Source organism: Amblyomma maculatum, chromosome 1 (genome assembly GCF_055883805.1).
Source record: "Amblyomma maculatum isolate TAMU_Amacu chromosome 1, ASM5588380v1, whole genome shotgun sequence".
NCBI classification, from domain to species: domain Eukaryota; kingdom Metazoa; phylum Arthropoda; class Arachnida; order Ixodida; family Ixodidae; genus Amblyomma; species Amblyomma maculatum.
The window spans coordinates 234,504,932-234,529,420 of NC_139344.1; the positions used below are offsets into that span (position 1 = coordinate 234,504,932).

Here is a 24,489-nt window from a genome sequence, read left to right on the forward strand (position 1 = left end):
TCTCAATAGCAAATGTAAGATGCAAAGCATGTGGTGGACCAAGCAAATGCAATATGTAAATGACAGCTATAATAATTATTTTACTACAGGATACACCCTTAATTTGCACATATTTTAGCCATAGGATGCTTAGTCAAAATAAGGTCTGGTTAGAAAATGGGAATGTGGTACCCTGCTTATAGGGGCCTCTCAAAGAAAAGACAAAAACTGCTCCTCAGTGCATATCTGTTATAAAGGGGGTTCAACTGTACTTCATATCATTCTAGGGTACTTCAAATGAAGATTCTTTGGAAATAGACCACAGAATTGGTAGAAGCAATAGAGAACATCGAGCCGCTGCCAACAAAAAATGAAACCCCGGTGAAGTGGATCAGGACGAAATTCTTACGGGGTAAGCTCTGCGTGCAGCTCCACCCTTGAGGCCACTGTCCACCCTCCGGTCGAAAATATTTTCTTCCCCGTGACTGTGAGGCTTCGCCCCCAGAACGCAAGGCCGAAAATATTTTTTGAGAAGAGTAACTAATAATGCAGTTACAGCCACTGCAATCTCTTGATTCTGTCGTATTTCTCTCCTCCCGTTCCCTTGCAACGATTTTTCACTCTCCCGCCCGGTCGTCTAGCCTCCACAAGCCAAATTCCCCTTCCTCCTCCGCGTTTGGTGGGAGGGGGGGCGTGGCACTCTGCGTGCGCGAAAACGATACGGGCGAGGGAGTGCACACCGCTGCATTCATTGCATTCAGTGTGGCCGTGGCGAGGGAAAAGCGCGGTTGTGCACGCCCATCCTTCACCTGTTAGCGAGACGGACCAATTGGATGGACTTGTACAGAACGGGGAAGCTGGTTACCCGAAGGGGAGGATGGGAGAGCTTTGATTTGCATTTTCGTTGCTTTGCGGCGCGCCTATCGCTGTAGCATTTTGCACAGGCTATCTCCGGTACCTGATCGAAGCATTGGGCTCCTTTGTTTAAAAAGTCATACCCTGGACAGTGGCCCTTTAAGTACGTATGCCACCACCTTTTTGGAAGAAATCTAACTTATTTTCATATTTTGAAGTTTGATTATTCAAGAATGCTCAGAGAAAAACTTTTTTTAACTCGAACCATCCAAATGTTATAGGCATTTGCAACCCCTTCAGCACGCATCCGAAACTAATAACTACTGACTTGACAATATGTGCAATTTCACTCCAAAAATTGCTTCGTATGCCTATTTCTATATATTTTCTTGCAGTATGTTCTTAGTTTCAGGAGCATTTTGCGAAACTTGATACTTCTAATGTAGTTCAATATTTCCACTTGAAGGCTACAGAGCAGACCAGAATTCCGTTTACATTTATCACATTTGTTTTGTAAGTTGTCTGTGTTAGTCTGATACAATTAGCTTAGTATTGTTTAGCAATGTTACAGTAATCCTGTAAAGATGGTTATGTTCAGAGCAAAACAACGATGTCAACGCAAGTGTTTACATAACCAACACATCAAGTGTGAGCCCAATATGGGGCACGTGGACTCTTGACGAGAACAGCAAAACTAGCCAAAGTGGAGAAAGACTGATGTTACACTTAAGGTTCATCGCTCGAAGGTAACGGGATCATAGACATTGAGATCCTTTCACCATTACCTGATCTTTGGCCTGCACAGAATTATACTGCTTAAAACATACCAGGCACTATACCAGAATGCAAGAGGACTTCACTAAAACTCGAGAAACGCGCTCGCTGTGGTGTCTACTTTATGTATGGCATTACCTGCGATTCCTGCAGCTATGAATTTTCATTCGTCTTGAAAAAAAAAAAAAATTGCCAGCTGCATAGACTTTTTTTAACGAGCGGAATTCAGCATTACAGTCAGCTGAGGATGCAAAAGAGGACAGAAAAAACAAACATGCTTTAGCTCGCACAGAAAGAAGACTGCTGCTTCTAAGGAGGGCCCAAGCTATGAGCCCGGTGCTTTTTATGCATATTGCGCATTTTGTAGACATTTGTTTCAAATCTTTAAGCGCGTTTTTCTCAAAACATGCATCTTTGATAAATAGTTACTCGAGCAGTGATAACTTCAGTTCTAATGAAATCTGTGCAATGAAGCAGAATGAATGAAATAATTGGTTCACAGGAAGGGAAAGGCGCAGTATCTGTCACACTTGTTTCTGTGAACACCTGAACCACGCCGAAAGGGAAGTTAAAGTGGAAAGAGAGAAAGAGGAGCCGTAGTGGAGGGCTACGGAGTAATTTCGACCACCTAGGGATCTTTAACGTGCGCCGACGTCGCACAGCACACGGATGCCACTTCGTTTTGCCTCCATCGAAATGCAGCCGTTGTGGCCTGGTTCCAACCCGGGCACTCCATCCAGCATAGTAGTCGGGCGGCTTACCACTGCACCACCCCGGTGGGGCATTGAAAACTAGTGGCAATTTTGTTTTGTGGTTAATTGTATGAAAAAAAAAAACTGCCAGTTGTATATCAGTATTTCTACGATAATGCCCTTTAGTAGAGGTATGGCAGGTATTGAGGTTGACTGCGCAGATTATCGACATCTGCATGAAACTGCTAACTTAATTTTGAATCACACCTCCTATTTCGGAGTTATGACTGTTGATGCAATACCCACATTTCAAAAAAACAAATTTTTTAGCCAAACAAGAACTGTATCTTTTAAACAAAAATTACCAATTTTTTTCTTATAGGTGGTGACATACCTTAAAAGGCCTTTGCAATGCTACTTGGGATAAAATTCTAATACAAGTAATACATAGAGGTGTTTTGCGAGTAGTTGAGTCAGGTTTGATAACTTTACGTGGAGCTGATAATTTGTAAATCATTTTACAACAGTGGTCCTGGCGACCACTCGCTGACAAAGCGTGGTGGGGCGTAGTCTTGCGCGCCAGCAGGGACTGAGCTGAGGGGGGAGAGCACAATTTCCAATCCCCCACATGTTCGGTGCTAATGAAGCCGGCTTAAAAATTTGTGTGTTGCAGAGAACTGATGGCATACATACTGCTAGTGCGAGTTTTATAATTTTAGTAAATAGCTTTTCATGGGCCCTTTAACCAAGTATCATCTACTCGAGCTGCTTGATTAATTTATGAAGTGCTTTTCAGAGAATGATATGCATGGCAGTCTAGAAATTTCCAAGGATCCATATGTATTGGCGAGACTAGAATGCTGTGCATTGCTGAGGCAACGACATCCAAACAATTTTTCAAGCTTTGAGCAGCACTACATGTCTCTGGCATCGATGCTCCGCATAATTCCTCCAAGAGCAAGCTTTGGAAAGTGGCACTAGTAATTGCTGTTGTCAGAAGTAGGTCTAGAATTGGAACCCCATTTCAGAAAGCAGTATTAAAAGATGGTGTCCTTTATACGAAGGGTCTCCACAAGCAGTTGATGATAACAAGCAAAACCAATAATGAATTAAATATTTGTCCACTGCACTGGGTTGGATGGCAACAACTACTGCCCACTTTAATTTCTACTTCCTTCCCACAAAGGTGCTGAAACACTGGTTGTTTCATGGTTGCTTACATAAATGCGGAGTTTTCCTCAGCTGAAGTGCTGCAGAGGTCTGCTACTACGAATTATACCATAAAAATTAGCAGCAATCGAAGCAGGCAAGCTGAGAGGCTATAAAAATGCCTGATTATATATTTCTGCAACGTTACAACTGACTACAACTAGTTGTTCCATTGTAGGCGGTCATAAGGTGCAGCGGTGGCGTAGCGGTAGAACATCCGCCTCGCATGCAAGAGGACCGGGGTTCAAATCCCGGTGCCGCGCAATTCTCCTCCGGATTTAAAAAAAAAAAGGAAGAAAGAAATCCGCGTGTCGATGGAATTGCATAAACAGGTTTGGGGTGCGACCTGATGCCGGTGAACACCTCCGGCAACGCACTTCCTCACCAGAACAGAAGTTGGCCACCCTGGTGCAGTAAATGGCCGCAACCTCTCATGATAAGCTCCACAAAACCCCGGCCCTCAGTCACCAGCAGCTGCGGAACAACTGACCACGGCGGCGTTCAGACCTGTGACGCAGCAGGGGGTGCTAAGAAAGCCTGGCTCCACTGGACAGGCCGCCATTGGAAACTGACCCTGGCAATGTTTAATGCTAGAACCCTAGCTAGTGAAGCTAGTTTAGCAGTGCTCTTGCAGGAACTAGAAGGTATGAAATGGGATGTCATAGGGCTTAGTGAGGCTAGGAGGCTGAAGGAGGCATATACTGTACTGAAGGATGGGCATGTTTACCGGAGAGGTTTACCGGAGAGGCGAGAACTAGGAGTAGGTTTCCTTGTCAATAAGTATATAGCGGGTAATATCGATGAATTCTATAGTATTAATGAGAGGGTGGCAGGCATCGTAATTAGGCCTAATAAGCGGTATAAACTGAAGGTTGTACAGGCCTACGCACCTACATGTAGTCATGATGACCAGGCAGTTGAAAGCTTCTATGAAGATGTAGAATCGGCAATGCGAAAAGTAAAGACGCAGTATAGTGTACTAATGGGCGACTTCAATGCCAAGGTAGGGAGAAAGCAGGCAGGAGAGAAGGCAGTTGGTGACTATGGCATTGGTTCTAGGAATAGCAGGGGGCAGTTACTAGTTGAGTTTGCAGAGCGCAATAACTTACGAATCATGAATACCTTCTTCAGCAAACGGAAGAACCGGAAATGGACATGGAAAAGTCCGAATGGGGAGACTAAAAATGAAATCGACTTCATAATGTGTTCAACCCCCGCCATTATGCAAGATGTAGAGATAATCGGGAAAGTGCGATGCAGTGACCACAGGATGGTGAGGTCCCGAATTAGCCTAAATCTGAAGAAGGAACGCAACAGATTACTAAGAAAGAAACCCATCAACGAATTAGCGGTGAGGGGGAGGGCAGAAGAGTTCACGATCTCGCTACAGAATAGGTATTCAGCTCTAACCGAGGATGGCGACATTACCCTAGAAGCAAGGAACAATAATTTCAGAGATATCATTACTGAGTGCGGTAGAAGTAGGCGGTAGGACAGTTAGAGAGGATACCGGTAAGCTGTCTAAGGAGACGAAAGATTTGATTAAGAAACGCCAGAGAATGAGAGCTTCCAATCCAACAGACCGGATCGAATTGGCCGAGATATCAAAGCTAATCAATAAGCGCAAGGTGGCCGATATAAGGAAGTATAACATGGAGAAAATTGAGCATGCTGTAAAGAACGGGGGAAGCCTTAAAGCGGTAAAGAATAAATTGGGCATAGGCAAAAACCAGATGTATGCGATAAGGGACAAGGCGGGCAACGTCATCACGAATATGGATAAGATAGTCAAAGTAGCTGAGGAGTTCTATACAAATCTCTACAGTCACCAGTGACGAAGGACGAGGTCAAGAAAGCATTAGAAACTATGAAAAGGGGGAAATCAGCTGGAGAAGATCAGATAACTACGGATTTGCTGAAGGACGGGGGGGATATCGTGTTAGAAAAACTGGCCCCCTTGTATACGCAGTGCCTGGTGTCATCGACGGTACCGGAACCATGGAAGAATGCAAACATTATCCTCATTCATAAGAAAGGGGACTCTAAGGACCTTAAAAATTACAGACCAATCAGCTTACTGTCTGTTACGTATAAGGTATTTACTAAGGTAATCGCTAATAGAATCAGGACAACCTTAGACTTCAATCAAGCAAAGGATCAAGCAGGGTTTCGGAAACGGTACTCTACTATCGATCATATCCATACCATCAATCAGGTGATAGAAAAATGCTCGGAATATAACCAGCCCTTATACATAGCATTCATTGATTACGAAAAAGCATTTGACACAGTTGAAACCTCGGCGGTGATGCAGGCATTGCGAAATCAGGGGGTAGACGAGCCGTACGTGAAAGTGCTGGAAGATATAGTAGCTGCACAGCAACCATAGTTCTCCATAAAGAAAGTAACAAAATTCCCATAAAGAAAGGTGTTAGGCAAGGAGACACAATCTCCCCAGTACTATTCACAGCTTGCTTAGAGGAAGTATTCAGACTTGGAATGGGAGCAATTAGGGATAAGGGTAGATGGAGAATACCTCAGTAATCTGCGATTTGCTGATGACATTGCCTTGCTAAGCAACGCGGGAGATGAACTACAAATAATGATTGATGACCTAGACAGGAAAAGTAAAAAGGTAGGCTTGAAAATCAATATGCAGAAGACTAAGGTAATGTTCAACAGCCTTGGGAAGGAACAGCAGTTTACATTAGGTAGCGAAGTACTGGAAGTAGTAGGCGAATATGTCTACTTAGGACAGGTAGTAACCGCAGATCCGGACCATGAAAAAGAAATAACAAGAAGAACAAGATTGGGATGGAGCGCATTTGGCAAGCACTCGCAGATTATGTCCAGCAGCTTACCGGTATCGCTAAAGAGGAAAGTATATAACAATTGCATCTTACCTGTACTTACCTATGGCGCTGAAACGTGGAGGCTAACCAAGTGAGTTCTACTTAAGTTGAGGACAACCCAGAGGGCTATGGAACGAAAAATGGTAGGGGTAACATTAAGAGATAGGAAGCGTGCAGAGTGGGTCAGAGAAATAACTCAAGTTACCGACATTCTGGTGGACATTAAGAAGAAGAAATGGACATGGGCAGGACATGTAGTGCGAAGAGAGGATAACCGATGGTCGCTTAGGGTAACCAACTGGATTCCAAGAGAAGGAAAGCGTAGCAGGGGGCGGCAGAAAGTTAGGTGGGCGGATGAGATTAAGAAGTTCGCAGGGGTCAAGTGGATGCAGCTAGCACAGAACCGGGTTAAGTGGAGAAATATGGGAGAGGCCTTCGCCCTGCAGTGGGTATAGTCAGGCTGATGATGATGATGAGGCGGTCATCAACAACCTTTGCAGCATTGAGGTGCCATGTGTACAAATGTACACATCATACAAATTTGCTGTGCGCTTAGTAAACATGTTCTCATTGATGTCATTCAGTTTGGCTCCCTCCAAGAGACAATACAGTCGAACCCGGATATATCGAATTTTGGTTATATCGAACTCACGGAATATTCCCTTGAAAATCCCATGTAAAAGTATAGGAAAGCCGCGTCATATATCGAACTCAATTTCACCGGTCGTTCGATATATCGAACTTTGCACCACGCACTGGAAAGTGTGCCTTCCCCAAAGACGATCGCATCACCCTCGGCTGTTTGCCGCGTGACGTTTTCAAGCCACGCGCGGAAGGAATGAGAGGGTACAGTTCGGCTAGGGCAGCGCCGCGCCCATTCCCCAAAGGCGCGCGCATCTGCGGTTATCGTTTCCCGCGCGCCAGCACGTGACGTTTGCAAGCCATGTGCGTGAATGAACCAGAGAGAACAGGTGGGAACGAGAGGGGAAAAACGCGATAGAGCGAACCGCAAGGGTGTGCCCATTCTTTCGCCGAGCTCTCTCCTTCCTCTTTCCCGGCCTTCGTTCGCAGTAGCACGCGCTACGCATGCGCCAAGCCAGCTCAGCTTGGCTCAGCCCGTTTTCAGACAGAACGTCGGACGCTTTCTCCAGCGTACGCGTGTTGCGAACCCTCTGCGCGCGGCGGCTGACGTGGCTATGACGCCTGCGGAAGTTAAGCGGCAATCTTTTTTTTTTTTTTGCGAGAGTCGTTTGTTCTTATCGTTGTGCTGTACGCGCGGCGTAGCGTAAGATGTGGAGTTACGAAGCGGCTTTTTTTTTTTTTTTTTTACGGGAGTCGTTTATTCTTGAATGTATGAATCAACGAAAGCACGCGGTCAGCTGCGATCATGACAGCATTTGCAGCTACTTTATCACGCTTTCCAGTGATTTTGTGGCAGTAGACTACGCCCGCCCCAAACGCGGCGTGATAAATCTAACCAGGCTAATGCAATCAAGCCATCACGGGCAGTCTGCCAAGTTCGCTCCCCGCCGCCCCCAGCAGGAGCCATCAAAAGATAAACACGCCGCGACGTTATCTCTTTGCAAGCTGCCAACAAATGAGCTGTGGATGAGACGACCGAAACCGAGTGAGACATGCAAGCGATAACGTTGGCGATTTCTGCCACGGCGACACAGAAACCTTGTTTCGAGCTGCCGGGGTGGCTCGTACGGCAGGACACAGTTCCACAAGTTGGAAATTTTTTGCTCTGTCGCTGAGATCGCTTGTATGTGAGCGAGCTGGCCTTAACGCTTTTTTTTTTTTTTGCCAAATTCTCGAGTGCAAAAGTGGAGGGTGGGTTCATTATGAGTGAGTTGATAACGCGACAAATACAGTATCGTTTTTTCGCATCGTAAGTGCCGTCCCAAGCCGATTTCTGTATATCGATTATCGATACATCGAGCTAATTCGCTATCCCCTTCGAGTTCGATATACCCGGGTTCGACTTTATTTGAAGGAATCTTTTCCTTTGCGTTTTTTTTTTAATTTGGGCCTGAAGGATATAAATGCATGCCAAACTTAGTTGCCTTAGTACTTTTTCCCCGATTTAGGCCTAGTGTAGTGGTAAGACGCCGCTAAACAGATTCCTCATTGTGGCATCCACTAAAGCTTAGTCAAGGTTTTAACAGAATCCTGTCTGGCCATGGAGACGCATAGTGGTTGAAAACGTTTTTTGGCAAGCATATTTTCTTCAGCCACCGCAAATAAGCAAATGTGCTCTCATTGCTGTGAACAGAACATTCACGGTATGTTGCTATTAAAGGTGCACACAGTACCAATGTATAAACGTTCACACAATACCTCTATGAATGAAGAGAAACGATTCATTTCATGCAGTTCCCTCAATGCTTTTGATACAGCAGCACCACAAAGGAGAACTATGAACTAAGAACACAAATGCATTCACACATGAACACCCACTTTTATTTGTTGTAGATTTTGGAAGACTGCAGCCATAACTAAAACCAGGTATGGAACCCTGGTACCGATGGACAGAAACAGTCATTAGCATAGGCCCTTACCACAACTCTCTTAACGATTTTCACCTCACACTAGAGAAAAGCTACTAGTTTATTCACGAAAGCCCAGCTCATTTCAAACCGAGGTATTTTAACACCATTCAGGAAAAACAAAGATTTCTGCATTGTGAAGCCAAAAACAATTCCACAGATCATGCTACAGTAGTAGTATATACTCAGACCAACAGCTCTTGTAAACAGTGCACAATAAAATCCACCAAGTTTGTCACAGACCAAACCACAAGGCTCCTAAAATAATACCGTTAAGATAATAGCAGCCTAAAGAAGACAATAAAGAGTTGTTCATTTCTTAAAGCGAAATTTGAATGAAGATTGTTTTTAGGTACCCATACCACAATCTAGCAGCAAAACCAAAATTTGCGTTGAATGAGCCTTATTCACTCTGAACTGGACACAAGAGTGAAACTATGAAAAGCTGGGCTCATCAAAAGCCACAAGCCTATCTCGTTTAAGTGCACTAGTGGTTAAAAAGTAAACATAAGAGCCTCTAGAAACTACAGCGCGCATATATATAAATAACGAGTCCCTCACTTCAATTTTCTGCTATATATATATATATATATATATATATATATATATAAACATGAACGACTTGACACAATGACACAAGATAAAAAAAAAACTTTTTTTTTTTGTGTGTCAATTCGCTAATGTTTATGCTCTACCGGACCCATTCGAGTTTCCAACCTCTCTCTCTCTATATATATATATATATAGTGAGTAAAATGAAGCTGAGCCAATTTTATTTCGAGGTCTGCCTGCACATGATGTAGGTACACCGGTATTCTAAACAGAAACAAAAAAACACATAATTCAACATTCATAGTTCTATGACAAAAAAAAATCTTTGTTCAAATGACACTCCGGACTAAAGGAATGCAGAATACAAATAGTTTGAGGAACAAATGTCCCAACAAATAGTTACCACAGTGAGCACCAAACCTCGCTTCAGTTCTTTGTTCAGTTAGTGAAGCCCAATATCCTAAAGGCCTTTGGTAGCAAGCTAACAGCTTTGGAACTATGATCAGCCCTGGTGAGGACCCTCAGCTTGTGCAGCCGTGGTCGAGTATTTTCTCTTGGCATAACCATCAGTCTTCGCATGATGGACCTGTGCATCAAAATTTGCTCAACAGACAACTCCTTTGCATATAAGAAGTATAAGAAAACAATGAAAGCATTCTAACTGATGCAAGAAGCTCTCTGGTGCATAAGAATGCTGTAGGCATTATCAGTGTAGATATTGGACACAATGTATATGCCAGAAGAATATCAAACACCTACTCCGGAATTGCTCAAACTTTTACACAGCAAATATGACAATCTGTTCACATTTTCATGAACCATACAAAGCTTCTTGTTGCCATCAAATAGTGGTGTGTGTAAGGGCATGAATGCTAAGTACGCTGACCAATCCACTAGATCAGCCATGCTAAACCATAGCCACGCAGGTCCCGAGACACAAATATGAAACTGTAAAGGCAGTAGCCTTCCACGTACAAAATTTCCCCAGAAATAATCTACTGCCTACAAATTATCAAATATTTCATGAAACAGTTTGTTTCGAAAAGTTCAGGTGCCTCCTGACACTACTCCAGAGCACAATTAGGGGGCATTATCCAATATCTTGGCGATATTTGAAATTCAATTACAAATTATTCCGAAATTTGAACATTTCAGCTCACACCATGCTTTGAAATTGCAGTGCTAAATTATTCTGACATCTACATACTTACTGCAGCAATCTCCTATATAGTACAAATTTCAAATTGGCCAAGATCAAGCTTTATGTACATAACAGTGCTTAGGGTAGAGATAAGAAATCTAGGTTTTTATGTGAAAATGAGATATTATAATTAGAGGTGTGCAATATTTGAGATTTTAAATAGTTTTTTAATAGTATTTGCTATTCGAGAATTTCAGCAGAGAGTTATTCGAGCGCTTGTCCTGTTTTTTCTTCACTTCGTCCCCGTTCGCGCCGTTATCTTTTGGAATATGTATCACCAACTCTCCCGCCTAGCAGTTTGAATTTAATTGCCCAAAGGCTCAGAAATTATGAATTTCTAACTGGCAGCGCAACATCACGACATTCCAACTTGTTCGCTCCCCAGAGAAGCGACTGTCCGCATGAGGCAAAGCCCACGCGGTGATGCACTAGCGAATTTTGAAAGCTGCCGCTGCCCGCTTGTAGGTCAGAAAACGAAGTGCAATACTACATAGTCCATCTAGCCTTGATGCAGTCGACAACTGGCTATGAACCTGACTGGCAGCAATACTACCATTTTATGTATGTATACACATGCGTACAAAAGGGACCCGACCAATCTTTGAAGAACCGAGTAAAGGGGCAAAGATGCAGCCCATGTGTGCTGTAGCAGCAGTTTCACGGCGACTACTTCGATTTTCACTGGAACTTAAAAACTACGCATCTTAGGGCACAGCGGAAAAAAAAAAAAAAAAAGATTACAGGGTCCCTTAGATGTCTTTTAGGAGGAGAATGGCAAAAGTCTACCCTTCCTCACCTATCATTTGCCCCTTATCGGCGTTCGTTGCAGTGCTACATATAACTTATCTACAGGAAAGGAAAGGTTTGGATGGTACACCATCGTTCATATCACGTGGTGTTCCTTGGCGTGCGTTAAAGTGGGGGATTGCAGAACGCTAGACAAAAACATACCTCTCGGAATACGACATTTCGCACACAAAATTTCGTTCCATGAGTCTAGAAAGGTTTTTGCCTTAAAAAAATGAAAGCCCGGTTCCAAGCTAGCCTGCACAACCACACCATACACAGTCCAACCCCACACACTGGGTACCTAACGGGATGTTTTTTTTTTTTTGTTGTGGTTCACAACATTTGCACGGTTGAGGCCAATCACAGACTTGAAGTCTGGTGAGATCAAAACGAGAGGGATAAGTGGGCTATGAGCCATTGTAAATGCTGCATTTTTGGCCGCAGTCCACAACAGACACCTTACCTTCAAATGCCATGAGGAAGCATGAAGGACTGGTCATGCTAGCATTCATGCTCAGGTTGCAGTCATTCTGGCCCCTTTGTAAGCTGTCTTGCTACATTTTGGCAGTGCATTACCTCACTGTTAATTGACTGCTCATGTCACCCCTCCATTAATGCCACCATACAACACTTCATGACAGCACTCAGTAAGCTACCTTTTCATATGTGAGCAACGAGTCAGACTGTGATATTGGACTTTTTTTTTCACTCAGAGCAATCATTATCAAATAGCTGTAAACAAGGTATCACTACTTGATTCCTCCTTATTTAATGCCCGATAGGCCTAACATAAGTAACAAATTATGGTGATGATGGGCAGAAGCAATTTTTTTTTATAATATCTGCATTTCTTTTCCGTTTTTTGGAAAAATATATTTTAGAGCACAGCTCTTTGGCGCCTGTTACTGTGTTTCGTGGCGTCGCTGTCGGTGTTGTCCCTCGTAACCAGGTTCTGCACTGCGCACCGCCGCAAAGGGCTGACAGAGTGGAGCAGGAAAGAGTCTGCTGGCATTGTATGCTCCCGGCATAAAAGTGGATTCTGCCTAGAATGCTGGTGAACTTTGATGCATTCAACGAAAAACTGGCTGTGTTCGATGCAATGCTTGGTAGTTCGCACCATCCGAACCGAAACGCACAGCCGCTGCAGTTCTTCACTGCAAACCGCCTGCCTGTATAGTTTATTCTCTGCCAGTTCTTTCTAAGCCATGAACGAGGCAACCAGTGGAAGTCCTTCGTCGGCCGCTACGTACAGTTACTCTGCCTAGTGCCACCACCACCTTTCCTGTTGTAGCTCAGGCCACATACGCATTTAGATCAAGAACTGTTAGTGGAGTGTTGCTTGCTCAAATGTTTTGCCTCAATCTATCGAAAAGCTGAAAAAGCTGATGAGCTGCACTCAAATTTCGCATTAGAAAGTAATGCAATCATCGGCAATTTTTTAATTTTCAACTGTGTACAAATTTTCAATATTATTCAAAAATATTTTGTTTGCAACCAATTTTCATTACCAGCAGGATATGCTTTGCCCACCAAAATTCGCACACCACTAAAAACTTCCTTTCTTCTGGTTACAATTTGTAGATTTCATCTGTAATTTAACACAGAATTCGAAAGATATACAATTTGATTTGCCTTCTGTGCTACTCAAACTTGCTTTCCATTCAATTTTTTGGCATTTGCACAGCTCTAATTATAATGATATACTATCAATCAGATGACTGCACTTGCACAGCAGCACACAAATAGTAAGGAAAATTGATGCATAAAGCTTCACAGATCTCTGGCAGAAAACATTGCCTTCCAGATTAATTATTACAAAGCGTGCAGAGTTATTGAAAAGAAAAATGTGAACACTATGCACTGCTTTCAGACTAGGTAATCCTCTAACACAACAATGATCTGGACAAGCTGCCTTGAGAGCATATAATCATGCACAAGAAGAAAATCAGAGAAAAAAAGAGAATATTACAAAGTCCTGCAAGGTCATTTAATGCGAGTTTTGATCTTCAGTAAATGCGCTTTAAAAGGTATTAACAATGAGGTGCTTTCATACTGCATAGCAATAATCTTCAGGTAGTACTTGAGTCTTCCACCTCTGACAAATCCAAACGCGGTGGTGTGGATGAAACTGGAGAACTTGACACAAAGTCCGACACAGAAGCCTGACGCATCATCCGTTGCCGGAACCCATCAGAGTCAAAAGGGGTGATGTGCTAAGACAAGAACAGAATCAATCATGACAGTGTTGCCACTCATCACCCTTCCCTCAAGGAGTGCAACCTTTTCTCTCTCAGAACATTAGCCAACATGTGTGCCAAGCTACCGTGCAGGTCACAAGTATGGGACAATACCATATCGAGGTGCTGGAAGGGCGCTGGGACAAAAGGAGTAAACAGCCTTGAAAAAGAAATAACAAAATGTGCATGCTTTACCAATACCACTACAGACATAATTACCACTGCCAGCTGGATGCAAGCTTCAAACAATGCGACCAGATGCACAAAAGCCAACATGCAATGAGACCTAGCAGAAGCTACTAAACGAGACCTGAGCTATACATTAGACGAAACTATCAGCCAAGAGTGAAAGCTACATTAAAAATGCAAAACAAGCATCTCAAGGTGCACAAATTATATTTGTCATCGCAGCAAACACAAAGCAGACATCTAGAATGAACATACATCAGTTCTAGGATTACACAGATTACAAGGAACGAAGTTGCTAACACGGCACAATTAAGCTACTTATGCCATGAAGCGGACATGCGAAGCGAAAAAGACAAGCTGCCTTCTTGGATAAGCAGACACTGTGCACCGAGCAAGCAAAAAATTCAAGGAAATAAACTCCACAATGAAGCAGAATCAAGAGGCCTACTTCTCCTTGATGCAGGCCAGGTATTGGGTAGCCTCGTAATATCCAACAATTCAAATGTAAAACATTCCATGCTTAAAGATTTTTTTTTTTTTTTCATAGTAAGGCCTTTAGTCAGATACAGCAGACAGCATGCAATAAAGACATGAAGCTGGGATTCTAGTCTTGGTTTTACAGTCTGAAGATGGTTCCTCTTAGGGTTTGCCAACAACAACAGCCCAGAGCAGTGCAATATGTAATGCAAGCAAAAAATGCCTTTTGGTAGCAATGGAAGCATACATCATGCAAAATGTACCTCCATTTTAAAGTCCCAGAAAAAAACAAACACCCCACAGTCCGCTAACAACTAAACAAATCATCAGAAATTGCAAGTTTTGAATAAAAGAAAAAAACAACATATAGAGATATAAAAATGTCAGCTCAACATTCCTGCTTTCAAGCTTTTAGTTAAAGAGCAAATGTCAAGGCATTTATCATTAAATATGCCAAACCCAATGCTGCTGTTTAAAAGGTGCTAATGAGCAGGAACAGTAAGGTAATGATAGTTACAAGTGCATTCGAATGTGGCAGTTTTAAAGGAGAGCTCACAAGCTTTTTGGCTTCAATTCTTTGGACATAGTGTGCACATGGTGAAACAAGCAATAATGCAAGACAGCAAGGCTCTTAATCACAAACCTAGCACTGGATATTACTTGGCAGCCTTACCATATTTACTCCAAGGTCTGCACTTTGAAAAATATCTCTAATTACTTGAGCCAACCGGACTGCCCTCAACTCTGCAAACACATCCATCCACTTGGCCTCTGCTATACCCGACTACAAATCACTTCCCCTAATACACCATTGTCACACTCCCAAAAATTTTAAGCTATCTGTGGAACACGTGTTGCCCAAGTCTATTTCCCGGTGTGTGGCTACATTATTTCATATGCCCCTTTTGTAGTCCATGCTGCTTTCTATCAATCCCGCTCAGCACTTCACAAAGGAATCAACGTTCAAGCCAACTATTTTACTTTGTCTGTATAGGCTTTCCACCAGGTGCTGCAATTCAGCCTTTCATTTAAAGCATATGTTATCAGCGCGTCAGATATTACCAAGCTCCTTATTAACATCCTGTAGTTCTCAATTCAATTGTCTGTGCAGTTCTTGTTAGCATGTAGAGAATAACGAGACATACATACAAGCTTGCTTATAGCAAAAAGAAATGTCATGCACCATTCGCTTGTATCTCTACGACTGCAGTAATGGACTAGACCACCCAGACCCAACCTCCGTAAGATGTAGCTTTGTAAAACATCTCTTGTGTGGTATGTGAGTTCACCATCAATCAAGTCAAGTATTGGTGCCATTAGGCCCATTTTCACATAACTGCCTATTTCCACCTCTGCTAAAAAGCAATGAAAGCAGTACGTACATGGCGATCAACATGCCGATTGTCACCAAGAAGATTGTGTTTAAAGGCCGCGTGTATCAAAGTTGCTTTTAAATATGGGGCATACAGAAGTGAACTAAGATATAAATCAGATTTTTAAATTTTACTCTTTTTTTTTTTTTGTACCTCATCAAACCTTACACGAGCTTGATGGGAAGACAATGCTAGACCTTTTACACTTATGGATTGGTTAGCTTACTTCCTATTGCATACATCCTTTAGGTCTGGGGTGCGATTCTTCTAGTGGCTCAGTATTATGCTAACCTTCCTTGACCACTGCTATACTCAAGAGTCATGAGTTGTAAATACGGCTGCAATATTTCTGAGCACAATTGTGGAGCCATCTTTCCACAGTCCTGTAGTAATTTGCTTGCCAATTTTCTGGCCTCCTTCACAAAAGCATGCTGTTTGTCATACCCTGACCATCATACACACCTGCTTCACCATTAAATTAGCCACTTCAGGATCCAGTGAAGGAAAATCCGTTGGCATCTGTGTGGCTAGTGAGGACTGTGAGCACTCGAGGAGAAACTCTCGTGAGTAGGTTCGGCGGTTTAGTTGTGGATTGTCTAGCAGATCAGAAGAATCTAATGAAGCAGAAGGCACTTGCGGTCGTTCAGCCTGAAAAAAAAAATAAATAAGCACAAACGAAACTGCAAGTACATACTAATGCACGCACTAAGCATACCTTGGCTGAAAACTCAGGTGAGCTTCCACATCTCTTGAACTGCTTAGACTGTGCCGATGGCTCGACAACAGCCAATGCTTTGGTAGCTGCAAGTCGTGTAAGTATATCATGTAATGCCCATTGAAAACACTAGGGTTATATTGCTAAAGTGCATCCAGGCTATAATAAAGACAGGTGACATTTATGAATACTCTGACTACATAAAAAAAAAATATCACTAGTTGCCACAAAACTGATTTAGCCTTGATAACAATAACAGATGATACTGCAATACCCTAGGATGCAATAAAATTAATCCATTTTCAAATGACCTATCTGTCAAACGGAAATTTCTAGGCATAAAATTTCATCGAGCTCTAAAATCGATGACCAGTATCTACCTTATATAAAGCCGCGTTCAAACTACGTGCGCATCCGTCGTAAGTATCGTATTTATCGCAGTGCACATAGCGGCTGGAACTCCCGTTTACGTAGCTTGCAACCGCGCATGTTCACACTGGGTCGTTCGGTAAGATGCGCTCTTTACGACCGGCCAATCACCGCTCTCAACATGTAGCCGGTTAGCGAGCTGCAGATAGCAGATGTCTGGGCTCTTCAAGCTTAAAATGAGATATGAAAGAAAAGACTGGACACACCAATAAAATACGAAAAAGAACAATGGGTGTATTAACAATTAACCACTCGATTACAAATACACTTCGTTTCGCACACGCACGTTCACACAGTTTTTAAACATCTGCTCACTGTGCTGACGCACCACTCACTCCTTCGCACATTTCTTCACGCGCCTGCTCTCACTGTCGACGCACCGCACACTCCTGCTCGGTGTCCCGTGATCACACTCTCGCACCAAAACAGGCGTGCGGTCCGCCTGCATCCCTGCTTGCAATTTTACCAGTGCCGCAGAGCGATCTTGGAGAAGGGCCGGGGCAGTGACTCAAAGGTCATACTACTGACTCCAAACAACGAGCCGGGGCGCGCGGCAGACACGGAAACATCCGTGGAACCTCGTCCCCCCCCTCAGAAAACGCTATTTTCTTTTTCTCTTTTACGGTGAGCTTCTTGCAAACTTCGACGAGTCCACGCCAGCTCCAATCTGCGGCCCGACCGCAACGTCGCCCCGTATCAGCCTTTTGCTGCAGGCCAACTGTTTCCTCATTTGTCAACGGAGCCAATTGGCTGCGAGAATGCCCTGGGATGAAGCGGGCATCCCCCGCCTCCATAACCTCACTTTTCTAAACTAAAGGAAACATTTGCTTGTTGAGAGCTTGTTCGCACACGAAAAAACTGATTGAAAAACCATTTACAGCTTTGACTCATCGCACTGGCAATTTGCAGCCAAGCATCGTTTTGCACTTCTCTCTGTGCGATTTCAGCTACTGGTAGTAGAGAGCCGGCCTCTGCCGAACCTTTTAGCAAGGCTGATAATTCCACAGCGAAAGAAATTCTGCACTGCACATAATCAAGCTGTGGACTGACACAATCACCGACACAACACTGGTGAGCCGAGACACTGCATAGGAGCGTTGGATGACGTCGCCTAATAGCTGGTTTGCGCACGAAATCTGGAAGGACCAGAAGCCCTGTGACCGGAAATAGAAAACCGAAACGGCTGTGCATATTGGTCGCGCGGACGTATCTGTGCTAGTCGTAAAAGTCGCAGGTCCTCTGTCATTTACGCCCATGCTAGCTGCGGATGTTACGCATCTTACGCTTAATGCGACAGCAGTCTGAACAGACACATTACGTTTTTTGCACTTACGATCCTTACGAACGATATGTGCGTTGCACACGTAGTCTGAACGTGGCTTAACACATGTGGTGACAAATTTAAAAAATATATATATACATGAGGGATTGCAAGAACTTCACCAGAACAATGGATACTATGATTTAACACTGTTGATAAGCCGTGCAGCGTTCCTGTTATCGAGAATAGGTAGGCAACTGATCCAGACTGTGCGCTAGACCATCTGCGATTTAATTATGGCTGATTGATCAAATTATCATGGCTAACATTACCCAGCTTATTTTTCGCGAAAAAAGTTTTTCGATTCGTGGCGCCATTTGAAGTTTGCAAGCGATGGCAAAACTTAGTTGTAAAAAAAATGTAAAAAGAACATTTGTACGCATGCCTATGAAACTTAATTCCTATAATTATGACATGTTGCGCTCTTATGCCAAATAAAATGAACGAAGTTTGTTTCATATTTTGTAAAAAATATGGAAAAGACGAAACAAAATATATATCTGTTAATTTTTATTAAAACGTATGTTCAACTAGTAGCCAATTCAACCGCTTTTCCAAGTTGTCAACAAGGCAAAAAAATGTAATAAAATTACTCCAAATTCAAGAAACCCAAGATGCCTAAGCAAAAAAATCAACTTTCAGAAATATTATGTTTTAAGCCATATTCAGCAGTCCATTACTTAATGAAGTGTTCCTAGTAAGAACATTAATAATCTTTGTTTCTGAAAACGTAATCAGAGTACATTTTCATTGAAACAAAAAATAATTTTTCAAATTAAGTCTACTTCAAAACCGACAGTGCTCTGTGCTTGCTCTTCACTGTAGTGCATACTAAAGCCGACATCAAGAAAACAAACAAGTACTCTGCACTATGCTCCAAGTGTAGTCTTCTTATATTTGGCTGACTGAAGTGTTCACTTTTATCTTGCCCCTCTCGGGTGCTGAGTACAACATATGTACTAAGCACCCTTTTAACAAGACAAAGGATTGATGAAGTGAAACCCATGCATCCCTTTTATTGGTAGCGCTCTAGAAAATCGTTCTCAGAGGTCGCCTTTACTTTTGTTGAGTAACTTCTTCGGGTACCCAGAGGACTATGACAGTTTCGATAAGTTTCCTCTGCCCATGTGAACAGCTCATAAGGCATTCTTTTTATTCCTGTATTGAGAAGGTGCACCATCAGAGAAGTAATGAATCTTTTTTTAACTTCTGGAAGATCAGTTTTCAACTTCCTTAGCGCTTACTTCTGAAATTACAGCACAGCAACTGTGTTGTGTTTTGGCGAATCTGAAACCACCTCAGTGAAATGCCTGCACTGTTCTCTTATGCATGTATAAAATTGTCAATGCTGAGTAGGCATGCAGAGTTCACGGCTTTCTGCTGGACGATGCTTCCGCTTAGGGGGAAGTTCCTAGCTTTTGCTTTAATGAACCACGCATACACTGCTTCGTTCAGCTCTTCATAGAGTGGCTGCGCAACCTTTTTGTGCCTTGAGGACGTGCCTGAAGCAAGCGCCTTCATGTTTTCTTTGCTTCTGAGTATCGTGGATAGCGAACTTGCAGCAATAAGTCTTCAGCGATGGTTGCTTTCTTCCTTCTGCTTTCTGCTTGGGCGATGATTTGCATTTTCTGCTGGAGCGAAAGATTTTGCGCTTTTTCGCGTGCGTTGACATCGTGTCCCGCATATGAAAGCTGGTTGTCGTCATAGATACGGGCAGTGAGTGACGTGACCACGAAACAAGGCCAAAATGGCGGAACTAGTAGAAAGACAATCACGTCATTACATGTTGACTGTGGCTTTGGATTTGACGTGGACTTTTGTCTAGCCAGTAAAACGTGTTTTGGTTTCAATTTTCCCCTTGAAAATTTCATTGAAGCAGAAATGCGCTGCAAAAATGGTTCATTGTTCAGAAAAACTTAGAGCATTAATTCCTACGGGATACTGACGGGGAATAAAAAATTGTTTGTTGTCGCTGTGTTCGTTGCGGCGGAATTCAACTGTACAATGATAATAGGTGAGTTGTCCTTGGTATGCAAAGCCCAAGCACACCTGAAGAACCCTTGTTCGTCTAACAAATGCAGCATAAGAGTAATACGAAGATGTTATAGACGAGATGAAGTCAGATTTACAAAACCGGGAGGTACACATTGCGAATGCCTTCCAGCAAATGTAACATCTGACAGAAATTTTCCCATTCTAATGTGCTGGTTTTCACAACGATGGTGGTGCTCTGTGCAGCTGCCCAGCGATTGCTGTCAGAAGATGGTGTTAAAGCTTTGGATGAGAAGGAATTTTCTAATTACTTTAAAGCTGGTGAAGAGGTGCCTGTTCTTCACCCTGGCTTAGTGACCTGGGAACTTTTGCAACAAATGGTGCTGAAGCTAGCATGTTTTTCTGTGAACGTCAAGAAAGCTGTGCACTTTGAGGCATTTAATTTCAAACTTCATACTCACCATTCATGTTTAACACCTTACTCCACTAAGCTATACGTACCAATCTGTGTAGGCAGGTTCTTCACTATGCTGCCTGAACGAGAAACATGCTTCGGAGACTGGATAGGCACCTTTTCCTAAAGAAAACGTTCAAAAATCTATCAGTATAAATGCTAGCATGCCATTGTATTTCTCAAACAATGGCAGCAAATGTAACCAAAACTCAAATAAAATTGGTTCATAACACAGGCAGACAAACACAGGAAGGAATGAAGTGACAAGACGTTCCTTCCTGTGTTTGTCTGTCTTCCCTATAAACCAATTTCAGAATGCACCAACTAGTCCGCAAAAACTCTCTCGCAACCAAAACTAAATTTAAAAATTAATCCACACAATACTGTAATTGTACACAGCTGCGCAGTTACTTCCTCAGAAGCAAGAGCCATGGAAGGAACACTCCACATGCAGAAGTCCACAAGGAAGAGCACTAAAGTTGGATACTCAGTCAGTTCAGTTCAGTCGTGTCCGACTCTTCGTGACCCTATGGACCATTTCACGGCACGCTTTCCGGTCTCTCACTATCTTCCTAACATCACATAACTTCATCTGCAGTGCCTCGAGGATGCCATCTAACCATCGCGTTCGCTGCCTACCCCTTCTCCGGCGACCGTCAACCTTTCCCAACATCAAACCTTTCTCCAGCGACTCCTCCCTTCTCATCAGATGACCAAAGCAGCTGAGTTTTAACTTTAGAATTTGACCCTCTAATGAGCAGTCAGGGTTTATGGTCGACAATATCGACTGATTTGATCTTCTGGTCTGGAAGTTGGATACTACACAAGAACAAAATGCAAATGCTCCTCAAAAGGCACACTAGTATGCTAGAAAGCAGCTGCTGGTGGCTGCAGCAGATCCCAAGGTGCTTTACCATATTTCTCTTGCATTGGCAGCATGAACATCTTTCAGAAAAAAAAAAAAAATGTGTGAGAATGCGCATGGATGTGAAACCACAGCCACTCTGGCAGCATCTACTGGTTCCCAGTCCAGAGGCAAAGGTTAAAAATTAGAAGTGTGCAAATATTGAAAATTTCAAATCAAGACTTGAGTATGTTTGTTATTCAATTTGTATTTGAAAACTGATATTCAGAATTCGAAATATTTGAAAATTACTGAATACATGGCAAATTTTCCAATTCTCCGCAGTTTGATCACACTGCACACTTAACTGCAATACGCGACCGAATGCAATGTACAATGAAGCCTCCTCAAAATGCAACGAGACCCTTTTAATGAGACAGACTATCCTCTCTTTTGAGAAAAGGGCCTTCTCTGCAGTGCATGCACAGCAAAACACTTGACGAAGCTGGGAAAAAATATCGCTCTCACTTCAGTTTCATCTAAAATGCAGACTAAAATCAGATAAAATCTAAAATGTGACAAAAGTACTGCGATACAAATGGTTTTCAGCAGTTTTTTAAAGACCACCTGAAAATTCAAGCTTTTGGTTAACTTGGACGTTTTTTTCTCGTCCTTTGAAGGCCGAATTTACGAGTTTGCTACATTCAGCAGCAATATGACAGCTCCATCCTGCTTCATGTAGGTTCCTCCTGCACAAAAAAACTAGTACAGTTGAACCTTGATATAACGAAATCCTACTTGCAGCCAAAAATTTTGTTAAATCGCGAATTTCATTACATCAAGGTTCTCATGTTTTAGCTGTCCAAATAAAGTAACAGGTTCGTGGAACGTTGCTAGTACATGGAAGCTTGTAAACTGCGAATTCAGGAAAAACAAGGAAGCCTAGCAGTAACAGTGCTAACAAGGTCCCTAGATGTTCTTTTATATATCAGGAGTATAATGAGTGATAGCAAATGGACGCGAACGCATCGTTTTTCTCTGCATGCACAAATCAAAGAGCAGCACAGTGCTTGGTATTCAAAGCCACCGCCAGATGTCGCTACTGGTGGCATCATCCAATGTTTGCAAAGTGGGGCTAGAGTCTCTAGATCAGCTGATCTAGGGACTTTAATGGGGACGCTGTCGTATGTTTGCATAGACCACATAGACCACGCTGGCGCGGCTACATTGGACAATCGTGTGCTCAGGCCTCATGTACGGGTACCCTATTACTTGAGTAATGAACCTACCTCTCACTTTTGGCGCTGAGAACTTGAAAAAAAATTCAAGAATAAAAAGTGTTAGTCACTAGCGCGTCCCTCCGCTTCGCGCTGTTGCAGGCCACATCGCATTTTTTCGCAGCGGGCCAAGATGTTGCAAAGTGGTAACATCATGGTGGGTCTCTTGATATTATTAGCTCTAGGGGTCAGGTGGGGTGGAGGTGGTGAGTAGAGGGGAGCCAACTTGGCAGAGTGCCAGTGGCCTTGACAGGAGAGCAGGTGGTGGATTGCTCTGCTTGCTTTATCATGCAGCGATTGGGATGATAGCAGCAAACACCTTTTGTAGTGAACGATGCCAAATTTAAGCCGGCATATGAGGGGGTACCCAAAAGAAACCGAACTAATTTTTTGGTGGGCAGCGCTTTCATGGTACCGTTTTTTGCTGCTAGGAGCGCATAGACTGAACATTCCAGAGTCAGTCAGTCAAGTGGTGTCGCTGAAGGTTAGACGTACTACTTTCAACAGAGTTTATAGTGACAACAGTTTTCTGTGAGCGTCGTTTTTGCAATGGGTGATTTTTGTGAACAGCGTGTGGCGGTGAAATGTGCTTTCTACTTGAAAAAAATGGAACAAATTCTTGAAATGTTAACAACGGCGTACAAGGATGATGCTATGGGGAAAACTCAAGTGTTTGTGTGGTTCTCCAGTTTCAAAATGGGTGAAATGTCAATTGATGACCAACTGCGTTCTGGTCATCCTTCCATGGCCCGAACACATGAAAATGTTGAAAAAATTTGTGCAATCATCAATATTTAACCAAAATTGGTATGACCCCTGTTCCTCACCCTCCATACTCACCGGACCTTGCCCGGTGTGACTTTTTTTGTTTCCCAGAATAAAAAAAATATATGAAAGCAAAGCGTTTTGCTGATGTTGCACAGACAAAGAAAAAAAACGATGCAGGCACTGTCAAGCACCACAAAAGATGAATTTAAACAATTTTTTGAAAAGTGGAATGAAAGTTTAAACAATTGTATTAGTGAAAGTGGAGAGTACTTTAAAGGAGATTGAAGGTTTGGGCTTCAAATGTGAATAAATAGGTTCAAAAGGAAATAAGCTTGGTTTCTTTTGGGTACCCCCTCGTAATGATCACGGCTAACCGCATGCTCTTGATTGATGGGTATAAGGATGGATGAATTTCGCAAAAAAAAGTCTAAACTTTTTTTCCAGCATATTGAACCCTCCCCTCAAACTGACATCAATTTTTCTTTACAAAAAGTGGCTTCCTTATGCGAGCAAATGTGTTTAGCGCTTTGGCGTTCTGACTGGCCAGTGACATGGCGTGGCACATCCAGAAACTTCCGCACCGCAGGTTTTGTATGCAGATGACAGGTAGTGCAGCGGTATGCCCTTATTTTGTTTCGCTCGCAGATTCCAGGCTGCTGCCAAAAACAGTGCTAAACGGGCAAGTTTAGAATGCGATCTGTCTTGGCTAATTTCAGTTCTCATGAGATTGTCATGGTGGCTGATGGTACATGCATGCGATGCATGAGGACTTTATTAAATTGCAAAAAAAAAAAAATACATGGTTATCAACAGGGCACATACTGGGGAATAAAAAAATTTGTTACATCAAGAATTTTGTTACACTGAGGTTCAATATATCGAAGTTCGATTGTATATAGAATCCTGTTCCTGTATACATAGCTATACTGGATTTTTCAGTAAAGCATACACTTCTGTGCAA

At 42.8% G+C, this 24,489-nt stretch overlaps 1 protein-coding gene across 4 annotated transcripts in view; it reads right to left on the reverse strand.

Moving 5' to 3' along the window:
- The window catches only part of LOC146205916 (eukaryotic translation initiation factor 4E-binding protein Mextli-like), a 131,643-nt gene that overhangs the window by 19,864 nt on the left and 87,290 nt on the right, over positions 1–24,489 (reverse strand). For 2 of the 4 annotated variants that reach the window (XM_084590580.1, XM_084590578.1), the window contains 3 exons: positions 20,687–20,762; positions 16,444–16,529; positions 16,191–16,376 (listed from right to left, as the gene is read on the reverse strand). In XM_084590580.1, coding sequence (XP_084446706.1) covers positions 16,191–16,376; positions 16,444–16,529; positions 20,687–20,762 — 348 coding nt within the window. The other 2 variants (XM_084590582.1, XM_084590581.1) reach the window with 2 other exon arrangements.